Source organism: Topomyia yanbarensis, chromosome 2 (assembly GCF_030247195.1).
Source record: "Topomyia yanbarensis strain Yona2022 chromosome 2, ASM3024719v1, whole genome shotgun sequence".
Classification (NCBI taxonomy): Eukaryota; Metazoa; Arthropoda; class Insecta; order Diptera; family Culicidae; genus Topomyia; species Topomyia yanbarensis.
This window is the reverse complement of record NC_080671.1, coordinates 118762613-118780710: the sequence shown is the minus strand read 5'-3', so window position 1 is coordinate 118780710 and position 18098 is coordinate 118762613. Positions and strand designations below refer to the sequence as shown.

The 18098-nt window shown below is 34.5% G+C and overlaps 1 protein-coding gene across 1 annotated transcript in view; it reads right to left on the bottom strand.

Moving 5' to 3' along the window:
* LOC131679305 (uncharacterized) overlaps positions 1–18098 on the bottom strand; it is a 615352-nt gene that overhangs the window by 158259 nt on the left and 438995 nt on the right. Inside the window, exon 16 of the mRNA XM_058960013.1 lies at positions 11289–11468. Within this exon, the coding sequence (XP_058815996.1) occupies positions 11289–11468 (180 nt within the window). The remainder of the gene's footprint in view (positions 1–11288; positions 11469–18098) is intronic.

Below are 18098 nucleotides of genomic sequence, written 5' to 3'. Positions count from 1 at the left end.
CATGCAAATTTTTATTGAAAACCCGAAATACAGTTTGAAAAAGAAACCAGGTGAATTAAAAATAAATATTAAAACTTGTCGAAGGAATAACCCCTACTACGAAGTGCGTTTGTTTCACAAAGTATTGCGGAAAACACATCCCAATGCGAACCGCTCGAACTGAAATAAACTGAAATAAAAGAAGTAAAAAAAATATTGAAGGAAAATATATTTTTGTGTTCTGGACCAGTTTGGTTTTCCGAAATTTTTTTTTATATAAAAGCAATGATGACCAAAAAAATCGGTTTTTGAGGTGTTCAAAATTCTAAACAAAAATTAATTCACTGCGAAGAATCGGAAATTTTTATACGAAAAAGGAATCCTTCAAATCCACGAGAATATCTTAATGAAATTAAAACAAAACCGGTTGATTACTTTTTGAGATACCACGTTCACCGCAGAGGTACATTTCAAAACCTCCATTCCGAGAAAATCGCGTTCAAAGGTCTGTGTTGACTTCATTCGTAGATGGAACCACCGCCCTACGAACAGCCGTAGATTGAAAGCTAGTGTACGATCTGGATGAAGTTTCGCACAGATACATTCAAAAGTATGAACTTTTGGAATAGGCAATGAAAAAAATCTCGATTTTTCGAGCTCCAACTCCTGAAGCTCCAAATTTCCTTGAAAAAATCTGTTATGTATAGTGCATACGATCTTTATAATTATGCACCAGTTTTTTGCTGCTTTTGTTTGTATTACAGAGCTTCCATTTTTTTACAGGTTTGTTTGGCCTTGGAGGACGAACATATCTCAAATCATGCCCTTCTATGTTCAAATGGCAGTGCCTTGTTGCATCATTCATTCAAACAGCCCAGTCGATCAACCATTTTCCATTCCATTCCCAACAGCCGTGTAGTCACAGTGAAGTGGGATTTGTTTGCTGATTTTCGGTGAACTATTTTCCGAATATCAGCTATGAAAAGTAACTTTTACTGAGATTTTAGTCACAAAATTGTTTACTGAGATCTCAGCGTTGAGATTTAAGAAAAAAGATGCGAAAAAGCTGTGATTCGGCAGAAAAATAATTGTGTAGCAATATCAAAAATAGCAATCCTATTCTAAGTTTAGTACAATGCAAAAACGGAAACATTAAAACAATGAAGTAATTGAAAATTTTAAAATTGATCGGAAGAAAAACTAACAAAACCAACAAAAGATGAAGTCATGATTAACAGAAAATCAATAATCGAGAAAAACCATAACACGAACGAAAAAAAAACATAAAACTAGGAAAAATAATTACAAACATTTAATAAACATAATAGCAATAGACCAATTAAAAAAGAAGAAAAGACAAGCGTTGAAAAAATTTATAAAGCACTAAAAAATGAAAGAAAAGAACACATATATGTAAATAAAGATTAATAGGAAACTTTGAAAAATCGAGAATAATAAAAATGTTCACGGGCGGGCATAACTTAGATTGTAAATCAATTGCCTTGTACGCTGTTCGTCTGGGTTAGAATGCAGCTCTGCAGCTAGGGTCAGAAATTTTTCTAAAGAGATCATTTTAATCCAAAAAATAGGGAAATCACCCTAAGGTTAAAACTTCTTAAATCGAAACAAAAAAAGCTTAATTTAAATTGTGAAATTTATTATACAATAGAAAGACAAAGTGAGATAGAAGAAATGTATAAAATTAGAGAAATGAATGTAAAGTAGTAAAAATAAAGTATAATATGAAACATAAAAAATATAAACAAAATGGCCAATTTAAAAAAAAACTATGATGGCATGAGTGGAAGAAAATGCAGAAATAGGACGAATGAAAATAGAAAACCTTTAACCCTTTCCTACCCAACTTTTTTCTAGTGCATGTAGGGTTTCAAAACTATTTTTCCTTTTAATCGGTGGGATCAAGAAACACGAAAAGCCATTTTTCATAAAGATAGGTGGTTCTCTCACAGTTCTAGGAGCTGCTCAATTTTCACCTTCCAATGCTCAATACAATTCTCCTAGGATATTTAGAATGATCCAATTGGATGGAAAACGTAGCCAAAGACAGTTTAAATTGTTTATCAGCCAAAGACAGTTTAAAGTTTTATCAGTTTTCAATAATATTGCAAAATAACGAAGAGATCTGAAAAATTATTTTTCATTGTCAACGTAAACTCTCCCTGGCAGCACTGCTCCATCGGAATCCAATCAGACTAATTGCAAAAACTTCAGTTCTAAAGCTGATCATTGTTACTGTTAATACTCAAATAAAAAGTAATAGTCACATTTTTTAGCCTAACATGTTTTTGTGAGCAAAAGTTATAGCTGTTTAGAAACGTTGTTGTCTACAAACAACATGGGCATGAAGGGGCTAAAAATTGAAATGAAAGAAACGAAATATGGAGAAATTTGGGCATTATGGATTGTACAAAAATATAATAAATGGATCAAATTGACAGTGAAAAACGCTTTTAATCCACCTAACAGTGTGATGGGACATTTCTTATAACTCTTATCACTCTCTTCGGATATTATATCGTTTGAGAACGTTTAGAACTTGATGCTTCGCGATGTTTTTGATAACACATACTACATGGGATAGTGGCAGGACTCAGAGAATCGCTCAAATCAGCATAGGACAACATCAGTGCTAGAAATCTCAAACCAAATCAATAGGAAAGCGAAAAAATGGCCCATAAAATAGACATACCATCGAATTATTGTTAATGCTCTGTTAATAAAATATCTAAATTGTGGTGGGAAAACAGAATTTTCCTAAAAAGGTTATTTATTAATCATTCGCATGTATGAAAAAAGCCTTATGTTTACATTTGGGAGTATCGCCCTTTTCACAAAAAAGCGTTGAAATGAAATCGCAGCTCCTGATATCACGCTATCTCTGAAGTGCATGCGTGCATAGTTCCAAATTTTACTTCGACATCGACTTTTTCTAAAGGTGACTTGCCAGTAGTATCCTTGATTTGAATTATTATCGCTAATCCTAATGCCAAAGAACAAATAAAAACCTCTCGAAAACGAACCGTTTGGGAAAATCATCATCATTACTGAAATTTTCATTTTCACGAAACTTTTCGATAACCTTCCGTCACTTGCGTTAATGCATTGGGTGCACAGTGCTCTGAAAATCTAGCAAAATCGTCTTAGGGCACCAGCGGGTCTAATTCAGAGCTATCTGCGCGGCGAGTTAAATCTATAAAGAACACTAAAAATTAATTTCTATTCCATAATTTTCAGTTCAGCAATTCGAGAGATCGTGCTCACCGCAAGCCATGAAAAATAGACTATGTTGTTAAGCGATGGTCACTATTTATTAAAAAATCACGGTTAAATAAAAAATTAAACTATTAAAATATTTCAAATAGTTTATAATTTTCACAAACATATTAGGAAAAATTGTTTAATAAGCTTTCGTAATATTGTGTAGGAAAAAAGCTGAAAACTTCAGTATTTTTCTATCTGCAACATATAAACCCTTAAGTATACCAATTAATTGGTATACGAATTGGAATAGGTTCGCCAAATTTTGGAAGAAGTCTATAAAATAACCCCTTGACAGCTACCTAAAAATTGTTGTAGTTCGATGCAATAAAAAAATCATATTTGGCAATTCATATTTGGCTGATAAAATTGGGGTGTCAATGTATTATAATAGATATTCAGCATTCGAAGAAGTTTCTTTCGAGTGTAGAACGACTTTGTTTCTACTTACTTGAAGTCAGCGGCGTAGCCAGAAATTCGGTTTGGTGGGGGTTTGGTGAAAATCGATCTTACTGTCCAAACGGCATAATTCCGAAACCATAAATTTTAAAGTTTTAAAATTATGCAGAATTATTTTCCAGAAAATAGTAACAAGGTTCGTGTCTTTAGCGAATTTGTTGAGACTTTATTGTAGTCATGAATATTAACCTGAGAAAATTCACCATAAATACTTCTTGGACGATATACCGTCAAAATTATTTTATCAAATGATGCGCTGTTTAAAGTTTATAAAACTCATTGAAGATACTAAACCTCCGAAATTGGCGGTTTCAAAATGATGCTATCTTGACCTTAAATTACTGTTTTTAAACATTTGACCTATACATATAATTGGTCATACAACAAAAATCAAATGCTCATCAAAATTGATCAGAACCTGCTAGAGTCGAATGGAAATCGTCATTTTTCATAAATTTCTCTCTACATTCGGAAAGTGTTATCCTCGTTATTAATCATATTACGTTTTCGTCTCAACTCGACGCATTCCCAAAATATAAACCTGTTTTAATCCACCTAGTGGTGCAATTGTGCTTTTCTCATTTGTCCAGACTACGATTCCATGGCTGGTTATCTTCATTACAATGGTGGAAATGAATATTACATGTTCAGTACGATTTGCACATACATACAATGGATCGACAGCCACGATCTTGAGATACTATGTGATATTGAAACATCGCTTGAAACCAGCGGCGGATCATGGAGAAAGATCCGGGAGGTCCAGGTCTTGCCGAAAATTTTCAACTTGTTAAGAAATTTGAAACTAGTTTTAATTTTAAAGTAGCAACCCCTCACTGCATACCCCCCCTCGGGCCGGTATAATTGAAGATTTTTAGAGTGATTGCATAACCTTTCTATATGAGAAAGGCAAAAATGTACCAAAGTCTAAAAAAGTCAATTTTTGTCAAACATCTCAATGTTTCATGCATTTTAAATTCATTTGGCATCAAAAATACAAATTTGATTTTGAAATTTTTTCATTTCAGTTTATATGGGAATTTGCTGCGTGATTGCACTCTTCAACTCGTAACCCCGGAACCGGAAGTCCAATCAATAAAAAAATTCAATTGCAGCCGATGGGAAGGTTGTACCTTTCATTTGAGACTAACTTTGTGCAAATCGGTCCAGCCATCTCTGAGAAACAGAGGTCACATTTTTTTTGCACATACACACATAGACACACATACATACACACACACAGACATTTTCCGATCTCGACGAACTTTAGAGTGAATGAGAAAGGCAAAAACATTTTTAGCAAAAATTGCAGTCAGAAGGTTCGTACAAATGAACATTTTTGCACTGATAAGTTATCAAGTTCCTTCCAGACAACTTGGAAGTGTTCGGTGATTATTTCTAGCGGTTGTAGATAGAAAAATGAAATACAAAATTCGTTTTATTGAAATAATGTTTGGCTTATTTCAATGGATTATTAGAATATTGAACAATAAATAGGCGACAAAGAGTAATCCACAAACAACAAGCCATAACTTTTAAAGTATTCAAAATAGATATTTGAAGTATTCAGTAAAGTTATTCGTAAAAGTAAGAGCTACACATTTGCTGAAGGCATCATTTCGATATACTCACTCCCAAGAAAATTTGTAAAAATATCTCACTCATAGGGGGATTAATCAGCAAAAGCACAATACCAAAAGAAAGGGCATATTGCCTCCATTAAATTCTCCGAAGATACTATTGACCTAGAATAAGCCGTTTTGGCGTTAATAATAGATTACATGTTTTTGGTCATATTTCTGGCAATGGGAAATGATAAAAATCTTTCGTCCGCATTTAATGTTAAATATCTCTATTGATAATAGTCCGATTTCAACAATCTATAGCTTGTTCGAAAGGTATTCGTTAAAGCTGTCTAAAAATATATAAATTGTTAATCTATATTGTCAATTTCGGCAGATAATTCAAAAAAACTGCAAAAAACGCCATTTTTACACATTCAAACATTCATATCTTGGAAACTAAACATCAGAATCAAAAACAAATTAATAGCGTTCATACTGTTTTTTAGTTCTTTCATTTAAAATTGGTTTGGATAAGATCAGTTCAGCCATTGCTGAGAAACACGAATGAGAATTTGTCCGTTACATACACACACACACACAGACACACACACACACACACAGACATTGTCCCAAATCGTCGAGCTGAGTCGATTGGTATATAAGACTCGGCCCTCCGGGCCTCGGAAAAAATCTTGAAAGTTTGAGCGAATTCTATACATTTCTTTTATAAGAAATGTAAAACATGATAAAGAGTAAAGCCATGTCAAGTGATCCTCGAATTTTTCACAAAATCACCGATTTTCATGAGATATATTTTATTGCATAGGGATTATAGTAAATTGCTTTTGGTATAAATATTTCGTTAAAACTCCTTTTTTCCTTTGAGATATTAACCCTTAAACTTTATTGCATGATAAAATTGTAAATTTCGTATCTCAAAAACTACTGAAGATAGTTGAATGAATTTTTGTACACTTGTGGAATGATATTTATACTATCTCATAAAAATATTTCTTTTGTATAATTGTGTGAATAACGGTACTTTGCATCTATTTAAAAATTTCAATTGTATTTTTTATTGTGTTCTTCACGCCAAAATTTTTTAAAAAGTATGTCAAGTTACGCATCATTCTTTCACCTTCAATAATATGTATTGATAATTTTTCTTTTTTGTTTCTATCGAGAGTTATGGATGATTTTGTAACGGTGCGTTCCTTCAACGCACGGCCCATTTTGATGCAGCCCGCGAGAACGTACATATTGGCAACGCCGCACTCCTCAATGTCAGAATGCGCATCGCGTTGGAAGTGTGCATCGCATGACTAAATGAAACCACATCTCTAGATTGGTGCAAAAGAACAAACTGTTCTATACGGATTATCAAAGGTTATTGTTTTCCGGATATTTTAAGATACTTTTTGATTTTTTTGACCATAGTGCACAACAAAACAATAGTTGTTTAATGAATACTTTTTTATTATAATTATACGTTACTAGAAATTAAACTGTATCGCAAAGAACCGAAACATAACTTATATAATACGTTTATGTTATTTCCATCTTCAAAGACATTGTGGGATTTTCGTTTTTGACAGTGTTCAACACCAGTGTAGTCGGGGCTATACTCATTCAAACTTGGATGCAATCAATCTGTCTCATTTTTTGCACTACACTGGTGTAGTACCAGGTACAAACGAAAACGTTATTAGTCAATGTTATGAAACATTCATTATTATTCTACAACATTATACAGGAAAATGGAACATTTTTTGAGAACATCATTTTACTTCGCATATTCATGTCCACTGAGTGATCTTACTTATAAACAACGAAGTGTCTTCCAAAGTTTACTTTGAATCTGTGTTTCAATCGCATTAACGTGTTTTATTTATCACTATTGCTTCTGTTAATTAGTGGTTCTCCAAGTTCTCGTAAGATATTATTTACTTCATAAAATTTCAGTGAATCATCAACGATTTATAATGCAAAGTCATCGTTACTGTTTTAACGCAATACAGTATTTGTTTGGTCGAACCAAATTTATAACATAAAAACAAACGAATGTTTTTTTCTAGCAAATATACCGTGCTAACACCAACGGAAACAACGCACGATAAATAGTGGTAAAATATGTTAATTTGCAAAAAAAACATATCCATGCAGATTCAAACATGCCCACTGCTCAAGTTTGCACAGCAACTGCCATCATCCGAGCGCGCCGGTTTGAGAGATTGAATGACAGAAAATTAAATAACTCCTGAAAAATATAACGCTAAAACCATGCAACTTACTCGGAATACGTTCACCTTTAATAATCCGTACAGAAAAGCTAATCTTTTTGCTCTAATATCAGAGATGGCAATTTAGGACATAAGATACGCTCTTCCAAAGCGATGCACAGTAGGACGTTGCGACATGCGTCGTTGCCAATATGTAAGTTCTCGCGGGCTGCATCAAAATGGGCCGTGCGTTGAAGGAACGCATCGTTACAAAATCATCCATAACTCTCGATAGAAACAAAAATGAAAAATTATCAATACATATTATTGAAGGTGAAACACTGACGCGTAATTTGACATACTTTTTGAAATTTTTTATCGTGAAGAACACAAGAAAAAATACAATTGAAATTTTTAAATAAATGCAAAGTACTGTTATTCACATAATTATACAAAAGAAATATTTTTATGAGATAGTATAAATATCATTCCACAGGTGTACAAAAATTCATTCAACTATCTTCAGTAGTTTTTGAGATATGAAATTTACAATTTTATCATGCAATAAAGTTTAAGGGTTAATATCTCAAAGGAAAAAAGGAGTTTTAACGAAATATTTATACCTAAAGGTATTTACCATAATCCCTATGCAATAAAATATCACATGAAAATCGGTGATTTTGCGAAAAATTCGAGGATCACTTGACATGGTTTTACTCAAAGTAATGAAAATTCAAATTAATATCGTTCGGAAAAAATTAAAAAAGGAAATATAAGAAAATAGTAACAAAAATGGGAGATAATTTCAAAAAGTGCAAGAAAACTAAATAATAAAAAAATGGAAAACTGGTGCAATGTAAAGTAAAATAAGTTCATAGAGAAAAAAAATACAAATCGAAAGAAAAAAGATTGGTCATTGAAATGGAAAAAAATAATATAACTGAATATTTTTAACGAATATGACAAGTACAAAGTAATGAAAAATAAGAAAAACGAAAAATATTGGGAATGGCGAACAGAAAAATTTATGCAAAAGCTCGGTCAATGGAAATCTGAAGCAATAGATATAAAAAACGAAATCAAAATAAATAAACAAAACCATAAGAAAACGAAAAAGAAAAAAAAATCAGCTATTAATTAACGAAACGAAAAATTGAGACAAAGTGAAATAATGGGACAAAAAATGGGATGAATGAATAGAAATAAAAAGCTTATATGAATACAAAAATGAAAAATATGATATGAAATGAATAATATTCAAAGGTACAATTGGAATAAATGAATTAAAAAGGCAAATGGAAAAAGTGGAATATTAAAATATAAAACAGTAGAATAAATAGAATCAAGAAAAAACAAAGGATGTAAAATTAACCACTGCGAAAAATACTAAATGATGGAATAATGCATTGGAACAACCAAATGAAAATTGTGAAAGAAAAATCAGCTAATAATGAAATGGCCAAAACAGAAATAGTAAGCAGAATAAGAAATGCAAAAATGTGGTAATGATTAAAAAATAGGTAAGAAAAGTAAACTAGAAGATATAAAAAATTATGTGAATAAATGTAGCAAACAAACAAAAAATAGGAATAATTGGATTAATTTGAAAACTAGAAAGTAAAAATATTGAAACATAGACAAAATTTAAAAAGGTTTGTGGTGCGACAGGTTGGTTTCAAAAAACAGAAACTTTGTGTTGGAAGGTATTACAAGAATGGTGCAACTTTTGAACAAGAAATTTTTACGTTCAGGAAGCAAAAATTATTAAGGTTCATAATGTCATGCTCCTGAAGGTGCGATCATTTCGAAACGGGCAATTATTGTAATTTCGCTATAACTTTCTGATGAATTTTTGACTATCGAAGATGTAAATCAGGATTATTTGTGTTAACTAGGTTTGGATTTTTTTTCGGTTTTCGGGGCGTTTAATAGTTTTTGTGATTATTTTTTGTTCTTAATATCAATTTTGTCAGGCAGGATCGAGATTTTTTTATAACATTTTAATAGATACTTTTGAGTTACCCCTTGTATTTCAGAAGACAGATATTTAAAAAAAGGAAAAAGTTCTAGTTTTTATAAAACTCATAGGCACAAGCAGAGCAAATCGCACGCACTGCCTCCTCGATATAGTTTTCACAAGTAAGTTAGACGAATGATCTGGCTGTGTAATACAGTGTGTATATGTAGCGGTAGAGAAATAATAATACTTGTACCCAATAATTTAAACTAATAGAAATAGATCGAAGGCCGCATAATCGAAATTGCCAATAAAATAAAAACGTTTCCACTGAGGAGCAGGTATTTGAATTGATCCATCCTGAGTTTTCAATACCAGCACTACTCAAGCGCGGTAATGGTTCTGTATAGGGAGCACTACTACAGCACAGAGCTTTAGCACCAGAATGGATCGAACCCCAGCCAGTAGAACGGATAATCGTATTCGTGGGATATACCACATGGCCATTTTTGGTTGGTTAGCAGCCTTAGTAAACGGTTTAACTTTGAAGTCAAAAACACAAAAATAATTTGCAAATAAGTTAGAGTTCAATGTTGGCGCCAATATATTGCATTAGTTGATAAACAAAATTCTGCATCCTATGATCCTCGGTAATATGATTATCCTTATGAATTTTTAGAATTTGTACAGTTTTCGTCTTTTTCTAATAGATATTTTTAAGGCCCAAATTGGCCTTAACTTAATTTATATACTTTAAATTGTATGCGTTCAAACATACAATTGAAATATCATATTACAAAACCAAATTCACGAAAAAGAATTTGGGTAGAAATTCTAAATTGCTGCAACTTAAAACTTTGAGAGAGACTAGCTATCATCATACATAAGCTGACCAACTCTGACGAAAAAATCCGTGCACCATTCTGCAACGAAGCGCGATCGTTCACCACGGACTGTGTGCATGATGTACGGATTTTTTCGACAGAGTTATTCAGTTTAGACATACACCAGATATTTAAATTTTAACTTTATTTAAAGAAAATTTTTTGGCGATATAATATTTGTCGGAATTACAGTTTTGCTCCAAATCCGGAACCTTTTGGCAATAACTCTTCTTACAAAAGCATGTTTTAACGTGTTTTCTAGTTTAAATAATTAATTTGATTTATTAATATTTCTTGTTGAAAATATTACTACTCCTTGAATACAACTGTAGTTGACCAACCTCCCCTACTATATATTGCCTCTTGTTAATCGGACTATATTCCTAGTTTCAAGATAGCTGTAAAATTGTTACCCTTAGTTAAAGTATAAAAATGATCTCAAATTGTAATCCCCTAGACTAGGGGGATAATCTTAAGAAATTTAAAATTTTTGCAACCAATTTATTATATCTTTTTTACAAGAAATTGGCATCGTCAAACTAACCCAAACAGGGCTTATCAAATAATCGAATAGAATAAAAAAGGATGTATGTAAAAAAATAGTAAGCCATTTATACCTATTGCCGCTCCAGGTTCGCAGTAATGCTTTACCCGCGAATAGTCAAAACTAAATGGTGAGCGATCCATTCAAAACAACCACCACTCAGCTTCAACGTGTGCTCTTTTTGCTCTCTCCAATCAGTTAAAACCTGCAGCTAACACGAGGTACCCTCGTAACCCGATGGGGTTAGATCCGATAATAAACTTCAAAAGCCACAATTTTACCATCGACGACTCGACCGCCCAAATATCCGTGGGTTAACTTTTCCACCAGTTGAACTATCGAGACCGCGAGTGGAAGGATCGACACAAACACACACACAAAAAAACACTCAATTGAACTTACCCGCACAACGGTATCCACTCGCTGGTCGGCGAGTTCTCGTGCTGGAAGATGATTTCCACGTGAGCCGACTCGAGGGGCACGTGCAACGGTCGGTTCGGTTCGTATCCGGTGCGGTTTGCGTAGTACAGCCAAGTGGATATGATTTTCGATGCCGGGATGTAATCGATATCCGTTCCGAAGCTAGGTGGTGGTATTGAATGGGTGGGGAAAATTGGATGAGAGAGAAAGAATAGAAAAAAACTGGATTTAGATACCAAGTGCAGGGAAAATATGCTTAGTGCCAAGCTTTTCTGCGGTTTAGTGTGCCTTTTGTCTATGCGCCGACCACCAGGGCTATGGTGGGAGGTGAAATCAATTTATCAGTTCGACTGGAAGAATGAAAAATGTTTTTTTCGTCCCCCAACCCCCTTCGGAGGGAAAATGTAAGGGTGTGGAAAATATTGCATATGTAGCCGGAAGTTTGGAGTTTCGTAGGCACTTTGGTGCTCTAGCGAGCCACACATTCGATGGAATTGAAGTGGGATGCATGGAATGACTATGCGAGAATGGGTTTGCATGTTGCTCTTGTTGCTACAGATGAACCGCTGATTGAGCAATTGAGTGAGGGTGTACCGTGATGATACATTTTCGAGAGATTTTTTTGCTGGTACGTTAGATTGTTTCTGTTTGATGCTTGCAGCTGGCAGATTTTGTTATGCTACGTTCATGGATTTGTGTTTGCGTCATATCGACAGAACAACCCTCACATGTTGAATTCGAAATGATTATTATGCATTGTGTGCCTTTGGAATTTAACAAATACGCTCGAATAGCGCGATTGGAAATTTTCCGAATTTGCAATTTGCGCTGGAACGGTCAAAGATTTTGTTATTAACATACAGTTTGGGAAGGTGGTTGGAAATCCCATAATTCCTTGTATAGAATGAACATCCTGAATAGTTGAACCATCTACTTCAAGCCAAGCAGGGTCAACATTCAAATGGAATGGATAACGTAAGGCTTATCGGGGATACACAATTGGAAACCATCTGATGTCTGCGTGTACGATAATCATCGGAGCAGTGTTGCCACATTTGAATCTGTATTGATGCTTGTTACATTAACCAAACTTTTACAACTGTTTTTTTCGTATAGTTATTATCGATGCCTCTGCTTGAATTTACTAATCAAAATTTAAAAGAATTGCTGTTATTTTAGTTGATATATGTTTCTAAAATAATTAATATTTTTATCGGATGGCTTTAGCTGAATTTGCTCTAGGACACAGCATATTGTTAAACTTTTTGTTCGTTTTATTCAATTTCGTAGCCATATCCAAATCCACGTCTATCTCTCTCTCTTAACGTGTCATTAGTGCAGCGGATCGAGAAACTATGCGAATTTTCATCATTTTCTCTAACCAAGATAGCAACATTTTATTAAGCAAGCTTTTTATTGTAAAGAAGTGCAGTAGACCGGCAACTTTTTTGAATTTTTTCTTAAACACTGGTATATCAAATGGTAATTAGTTCTGGAAACCATATTCCAAATATGATCTTTTCTTGTAGTTCTAGTTCACTCACAAGAGTTTAAAAGTTTCTACGATGAAATATATAGAAAATCAGAAATAAAAAAATCAAAATTCAATAAAAACTTCCACAGTTACTCTGCATGCATCAAAACTTCCGGTAGTGTAACATTTTTAAAAACGAACAACTTTGTTGAAAGTTGCATGGTGATTGGAGTTTACCGGCCAAAGTTATTTAACTTCAAAGATCAAATTAAACTGCGATAGCTCAATTGGATAAAGCGTCAGTCCACTGAGTGTCAATGAAACTTTCTTAAGCCGTGTGGTGTCCGGCGGGCTGAAATCTTTTTGTACTATTTCAGCCAAGGATAGAACCTCTGGGAACTGCTCCCATGTCGAAAGAGGCGACTAGCAACATACTAGGCGTTTCTAGGTCGAGGTATTGCTCCGTACCGAAGACTTAACCTGAACAGATCTTAAGGTCTTCCATATTACCCTCTTTCCATTCTGTATTTAGTGAATCACTGACATATACTCATCTTTTCTGATTCGTCAATCTCGATTGTGTACCAACGTTTTAAGTTTCTTCTGGCGGTTGTATATTAGCCGTAAAGGACGAAATCTAATTCTACACTAAGTAACAGAATATATTAATATACCGGCACTTCCACGCCAAGGTTTTACTTCCAAAGCTTTGGTTTAAAAACCGTTTTTTAAAAAAGGAAACTTTCATGTAGGAAATTTATTGAATTGGCCTAAGATGGAGTTGTCGAATTGCACAAAAAGTTTTTTATGTTGCAAGCGATCTGTAGATGTGTTAAATTAAGTATTTTTTTTATTGAATCTGGAACCGTCTACCGACAAATCTACATTTACGAATACCTCCAAAAGTGACTTCTTGAGGTCTCATGAAGGCCTGACACTAGCTTTATGATACTTTTGCGTTCCTAAACAGTGATAAAAATCTCAACATTCCAGAACTTTACTTTGTCAGAAAATGTAGGGCTATCGGAAGCTAAAACTTCGTAAAATTGCACTCCTGGTCTTTTTTTCAAAATCATCCAGTGCAGTACTCTACGTCACTCGTTCGAATTTGCACCGCTGGTAGTCGGTATTTGCTAGTATTGCTGTTCTCCCATCCATTCTTCTTCTGGATCACCGAGGGATCCCCTGTCGTAGTGTTTATTATATTTGTTACGCATAATAAACATGTCGTTTGCAATTGGTATTTAACCAAATTATGGGAACGTGTCTGATAGGGAGAGTGGAGATACCAACTTGTCATTAACATTTCGCAGAGAATTTTTTCACATTCATTTGGGATATCTTTTATACATTTGTACGCTTTATTTGTACTGCAAACTTTGAAAATGATTGTTGAAGTGTTAATAAGAAGCATTACTCCCGATGGCCGGCTGTTCGGAGTTCAAATTGTTCGTTTCGAATTCTCGGAAATTGAACGCGAGCGACTTCGTACATATTGCTAAGATCATATTGTCTATAGATGAATAGACCTCTATCATATTCAACGCGGCTTTATCCTTTCATTACGCCCCACGGAAGAATAATTTTTAAAATGCCTATTTGAAGGGTTTCATATTTCTACTGGAGGTCGCACATCTGAAAACTTTGATCTAAAAAAAAGACAAAGCTACTTAGCTAAATCACAATATCTACCAAGATATATCCTGATTCATCTCCCTACCTACTAACACCAATCCTGTCCTGTGACACTTGTGGATGATGCAGAGAATTCCTCGGTCATAATAGTCACAAGTGTTGAACTAACATTCCTTCCCATCCCAAAATTGACCTGCATGGGCGTGGCCATCTACGTTATTGATCATACTATAATCTTAGTCTCTTTAGGTTGCACGTTGAGTATGATGAACTACTCCCAAGTATCATACAATTGGTTCAATATGCAATTTCAACAGGCTTTGATCAATCACGGGAAACTCACGGGCGGTCAACTAACCTAAGCTAAGCAAAGTTATTTAACTTCGAAGATCAAAAGAATTTTTGGAAATGTCCTATTCTTAGAATGTGCGAGAAAGAGAGGCAGTATTAGGATCTTTTTTTTACCACAAAGTAGGAGTCTTCTGCAATATTGATCCTTTCATCTTCAGCTATAAATCTGAGGATTTTAGGATACATGGGATTATGCTAGCATTTTTTACTGAATTTATTGTTTCCATTGTCAAAATTTTATATTTTTCAATGCAATCTAAAAAATTCTTGCGAGTAAACCAGAAGCATCCGAATAAGTTGGTATTGGGAATAGGTATTCTGGAGCCAATTACCATTCCATTGAGTGGTGTTCCGAAAAAAAGTCTATCTATTCTATTTGGTCGACAAAACTTTAGTAAGAACACGGTGCTACAAAATAAAAAAATAAATGTACTTTTAAAAGTTGTAGATATCGTCAAATACAACACACAACCACGTTTGATCAATTTAATATACCCTCAAAATCTTTATAGCAAAAAAAACATTTTCAGGACTTTCAGCACGAAATAATTTTCTACTCCGTCATTTTTAACAGATGTTAAATGTTAATTTAACAGATGTTAAAAAGTGTTTTAGAAAGAAGAAGAAATGACCTTTCCAACGGTATGCTATGCCTTGTACCTTTGTTAATAGTATGCAGCTTTGGGACAACAATATGAAAGCACTTCAGAGGGAACTGGACAGCTTTAGTACGTGATGTGATCTAAACAGAATGGTTTTAAACCCGAGCAAATGCTCAATCGTTACGTTCACGCGGAAACGCCATCCGATTCAGTTTAACTACCATCTCTTCGACTCGAGTATTCCAAGACACTCTAGCGTCAAGGATCTCGGATTCATCATGGATTCGGCACTAACGTTCAAACCACATACATCATCCATTGTGGATAAGGCTTCAAGACAGCTTGGGTTCATCTTCCGAATAGCGAAAAACTTTAAGGACGTATACTGTTTAAAATCTCTCTATTGTGCGCTGGTTCGCTCAACACTGGAATATTGTTCTGCTGTTTGGAACCCTTACTACTAGAACAGTGTCGACAGAATCGAGGCCGTCCAACGCCGGTTCATACGCTTTGCACTCCGACATCTTCCTGGGCAAAACAGATTTCAGCTGCCGAGCTACGAAAACCGTTGTCAGTTAATACAGCTCGATACTCTAAGCATCCGGAGGGACTGCTCTCGAGCCCTGTTCGTCTCGGACTTGCTGTCTGCCAGGGTGAAAATTGCTCTGCATTTTTATTAGGAAGCCTCCTTGTTTAATAAGAAATTTAGGGAGAAAAATTAATTCCGCATCCAACGACCTATTTATGATCGAAATTGGTTGAAAAATAAGAGAGTTATTAATTTTTTCATTCAAAAGTATGTGTGTGAACTTTGAGCTTGTAATTGGAAAAAAAGACGGAAGATATAATTATAGTTTCTTATAGTGCGATACAATACCTCACTAATCCCTTAAGAGTTCATGCGAGCAAGTTTCTAATTTGGAAAAAAATAATGACTCTGCCATTTTTCAAACGATTTGGATGATAAATAGGTCGTTGGATGCGAAGTTGAATGCCCTTTCAAAAATTGTACCAAAACGAAGACGCTTCTTAAGAAGAATGTTGAGTAATTCTCATAATTTTCATGGACAAATCGCAAAATTATGGTTGTTTTCATATTGTTGACCCAAAGTCGCAAAGTATCTTTGATAAAAGAACATAACATAGCACACCGTTGGAAAGGTCATTTCTTTTTCTTTCCAGAACACTCAAATCGGTTGAAAAATTATCGCGTAGAATTTTTTTCAATGCTGAAAGTCCCGAAAATAGTTTTTTTGTCATAAATCAAGATTTTAGGGTGTACAACATTTTTCAAACATGGTCTTGTGTTGCATTTGGCGAGATTTACAATCTGCACAAAGTCACTTAAAAAGTTTACAATCGCTGTAGCTCCGTGTAATAGGTCAAATTGAAATTTCTCATTTCAATCGCTGTCTATCGGGACATCTGAAAATTTTAGGTCGTTTGTTTCAACGGTATTCAAAGTATATTGGTCACCGCGAGGTCACTTTTTGAAAAAATAGTACCGAGACAATCGCGTTCAAGCGCATACATTTCAGAGGTAGTGTATTATTAAGAGCTGTAATTTGAGTTATAGTGCTCAGATCACCATGAAAATTCGAATAAATATTATTGAGCATATGTACGTCAAATATATCAATATATCAATATATATTTTTCGGTTTTATCACCAAGCGCGACATATATAATCTCTTAACATAGCTCATATGGACTTATTTTCTGTTGAAATCCATTTTTTTGCTCCCTTCTGTTGCCGATTTCACTTTGTTACAATGCTTCCGGAGTGCCTGCTACAAGGTGGCACATCATTTCTCAATTGACCACAATTTTGGTGCGGTCCGGAGAATTCAGATTCTTGGACACGGTATTAACTTCCCTAGCCTTGCACTGCTTCAGAATATCTTTCGAGCAATGGCACGAGGCTAAATAGGCCAGTAAAGCGTGGGGCTATCGTGAGACCACAGAAGTGAGAAGTAGACGCTTTTTGGAGGTTTTCTTTCAAGTACACTTGGCCATTGACCATTCCTGTCGTCATGGACGGGGTGGTCCACATTCCGCACCAACAAATTGCTTGCGAAATCTTGCATTTTTTTTGGAAAATTTGGGGATCTTCTGCTTCAATCCAAACAATACATATTGAATTAATTTCACCCAAAATTTTAATAGGAAATACCTAATAGAAAAAAGTTACAGCAATTCGGTTCCGTACACTTTTTATGTGGCCATTCCGCTTTGATATAGAATTCCCATCTCATAGTTCTCAATTTGAACATGTTGCAGCGGGGTGTGGTTTCTTTTGAACTGCTTTAGAAAATACACCAACTTACGCATCGGAAAAAATTGAGAAATGTTAGTTATTTTAATCATTTTGAAGTCGGTTGCTGATATCCTTTTAAGATTGCGATGGCATGCGTCTCAGGATCGCTACCTTTCTCCGGATTCCGACTAAATCCTATTTGAAATTCTATTCTGGATTCAGTCGGAATCCGTCGCAGAATACTAATTGAATCGCAGCATTTCAATGAAATCTTACTTAGTATTTCTACAGTGTCCTTTTCAGCGTTCTGATGAAATTGTTTTAAGGATTTCGGTGAAATTCGACTATGAAACTTGAATGAATTTCCGCACCCCAATCGTTTGGTTGAAATCGATTGAATTGATGAGTGAAAAACGATGCCAAGGTTAACCAATGTTGTCATTTTTGAACCTGTGATCTACCTAACGGGCCAA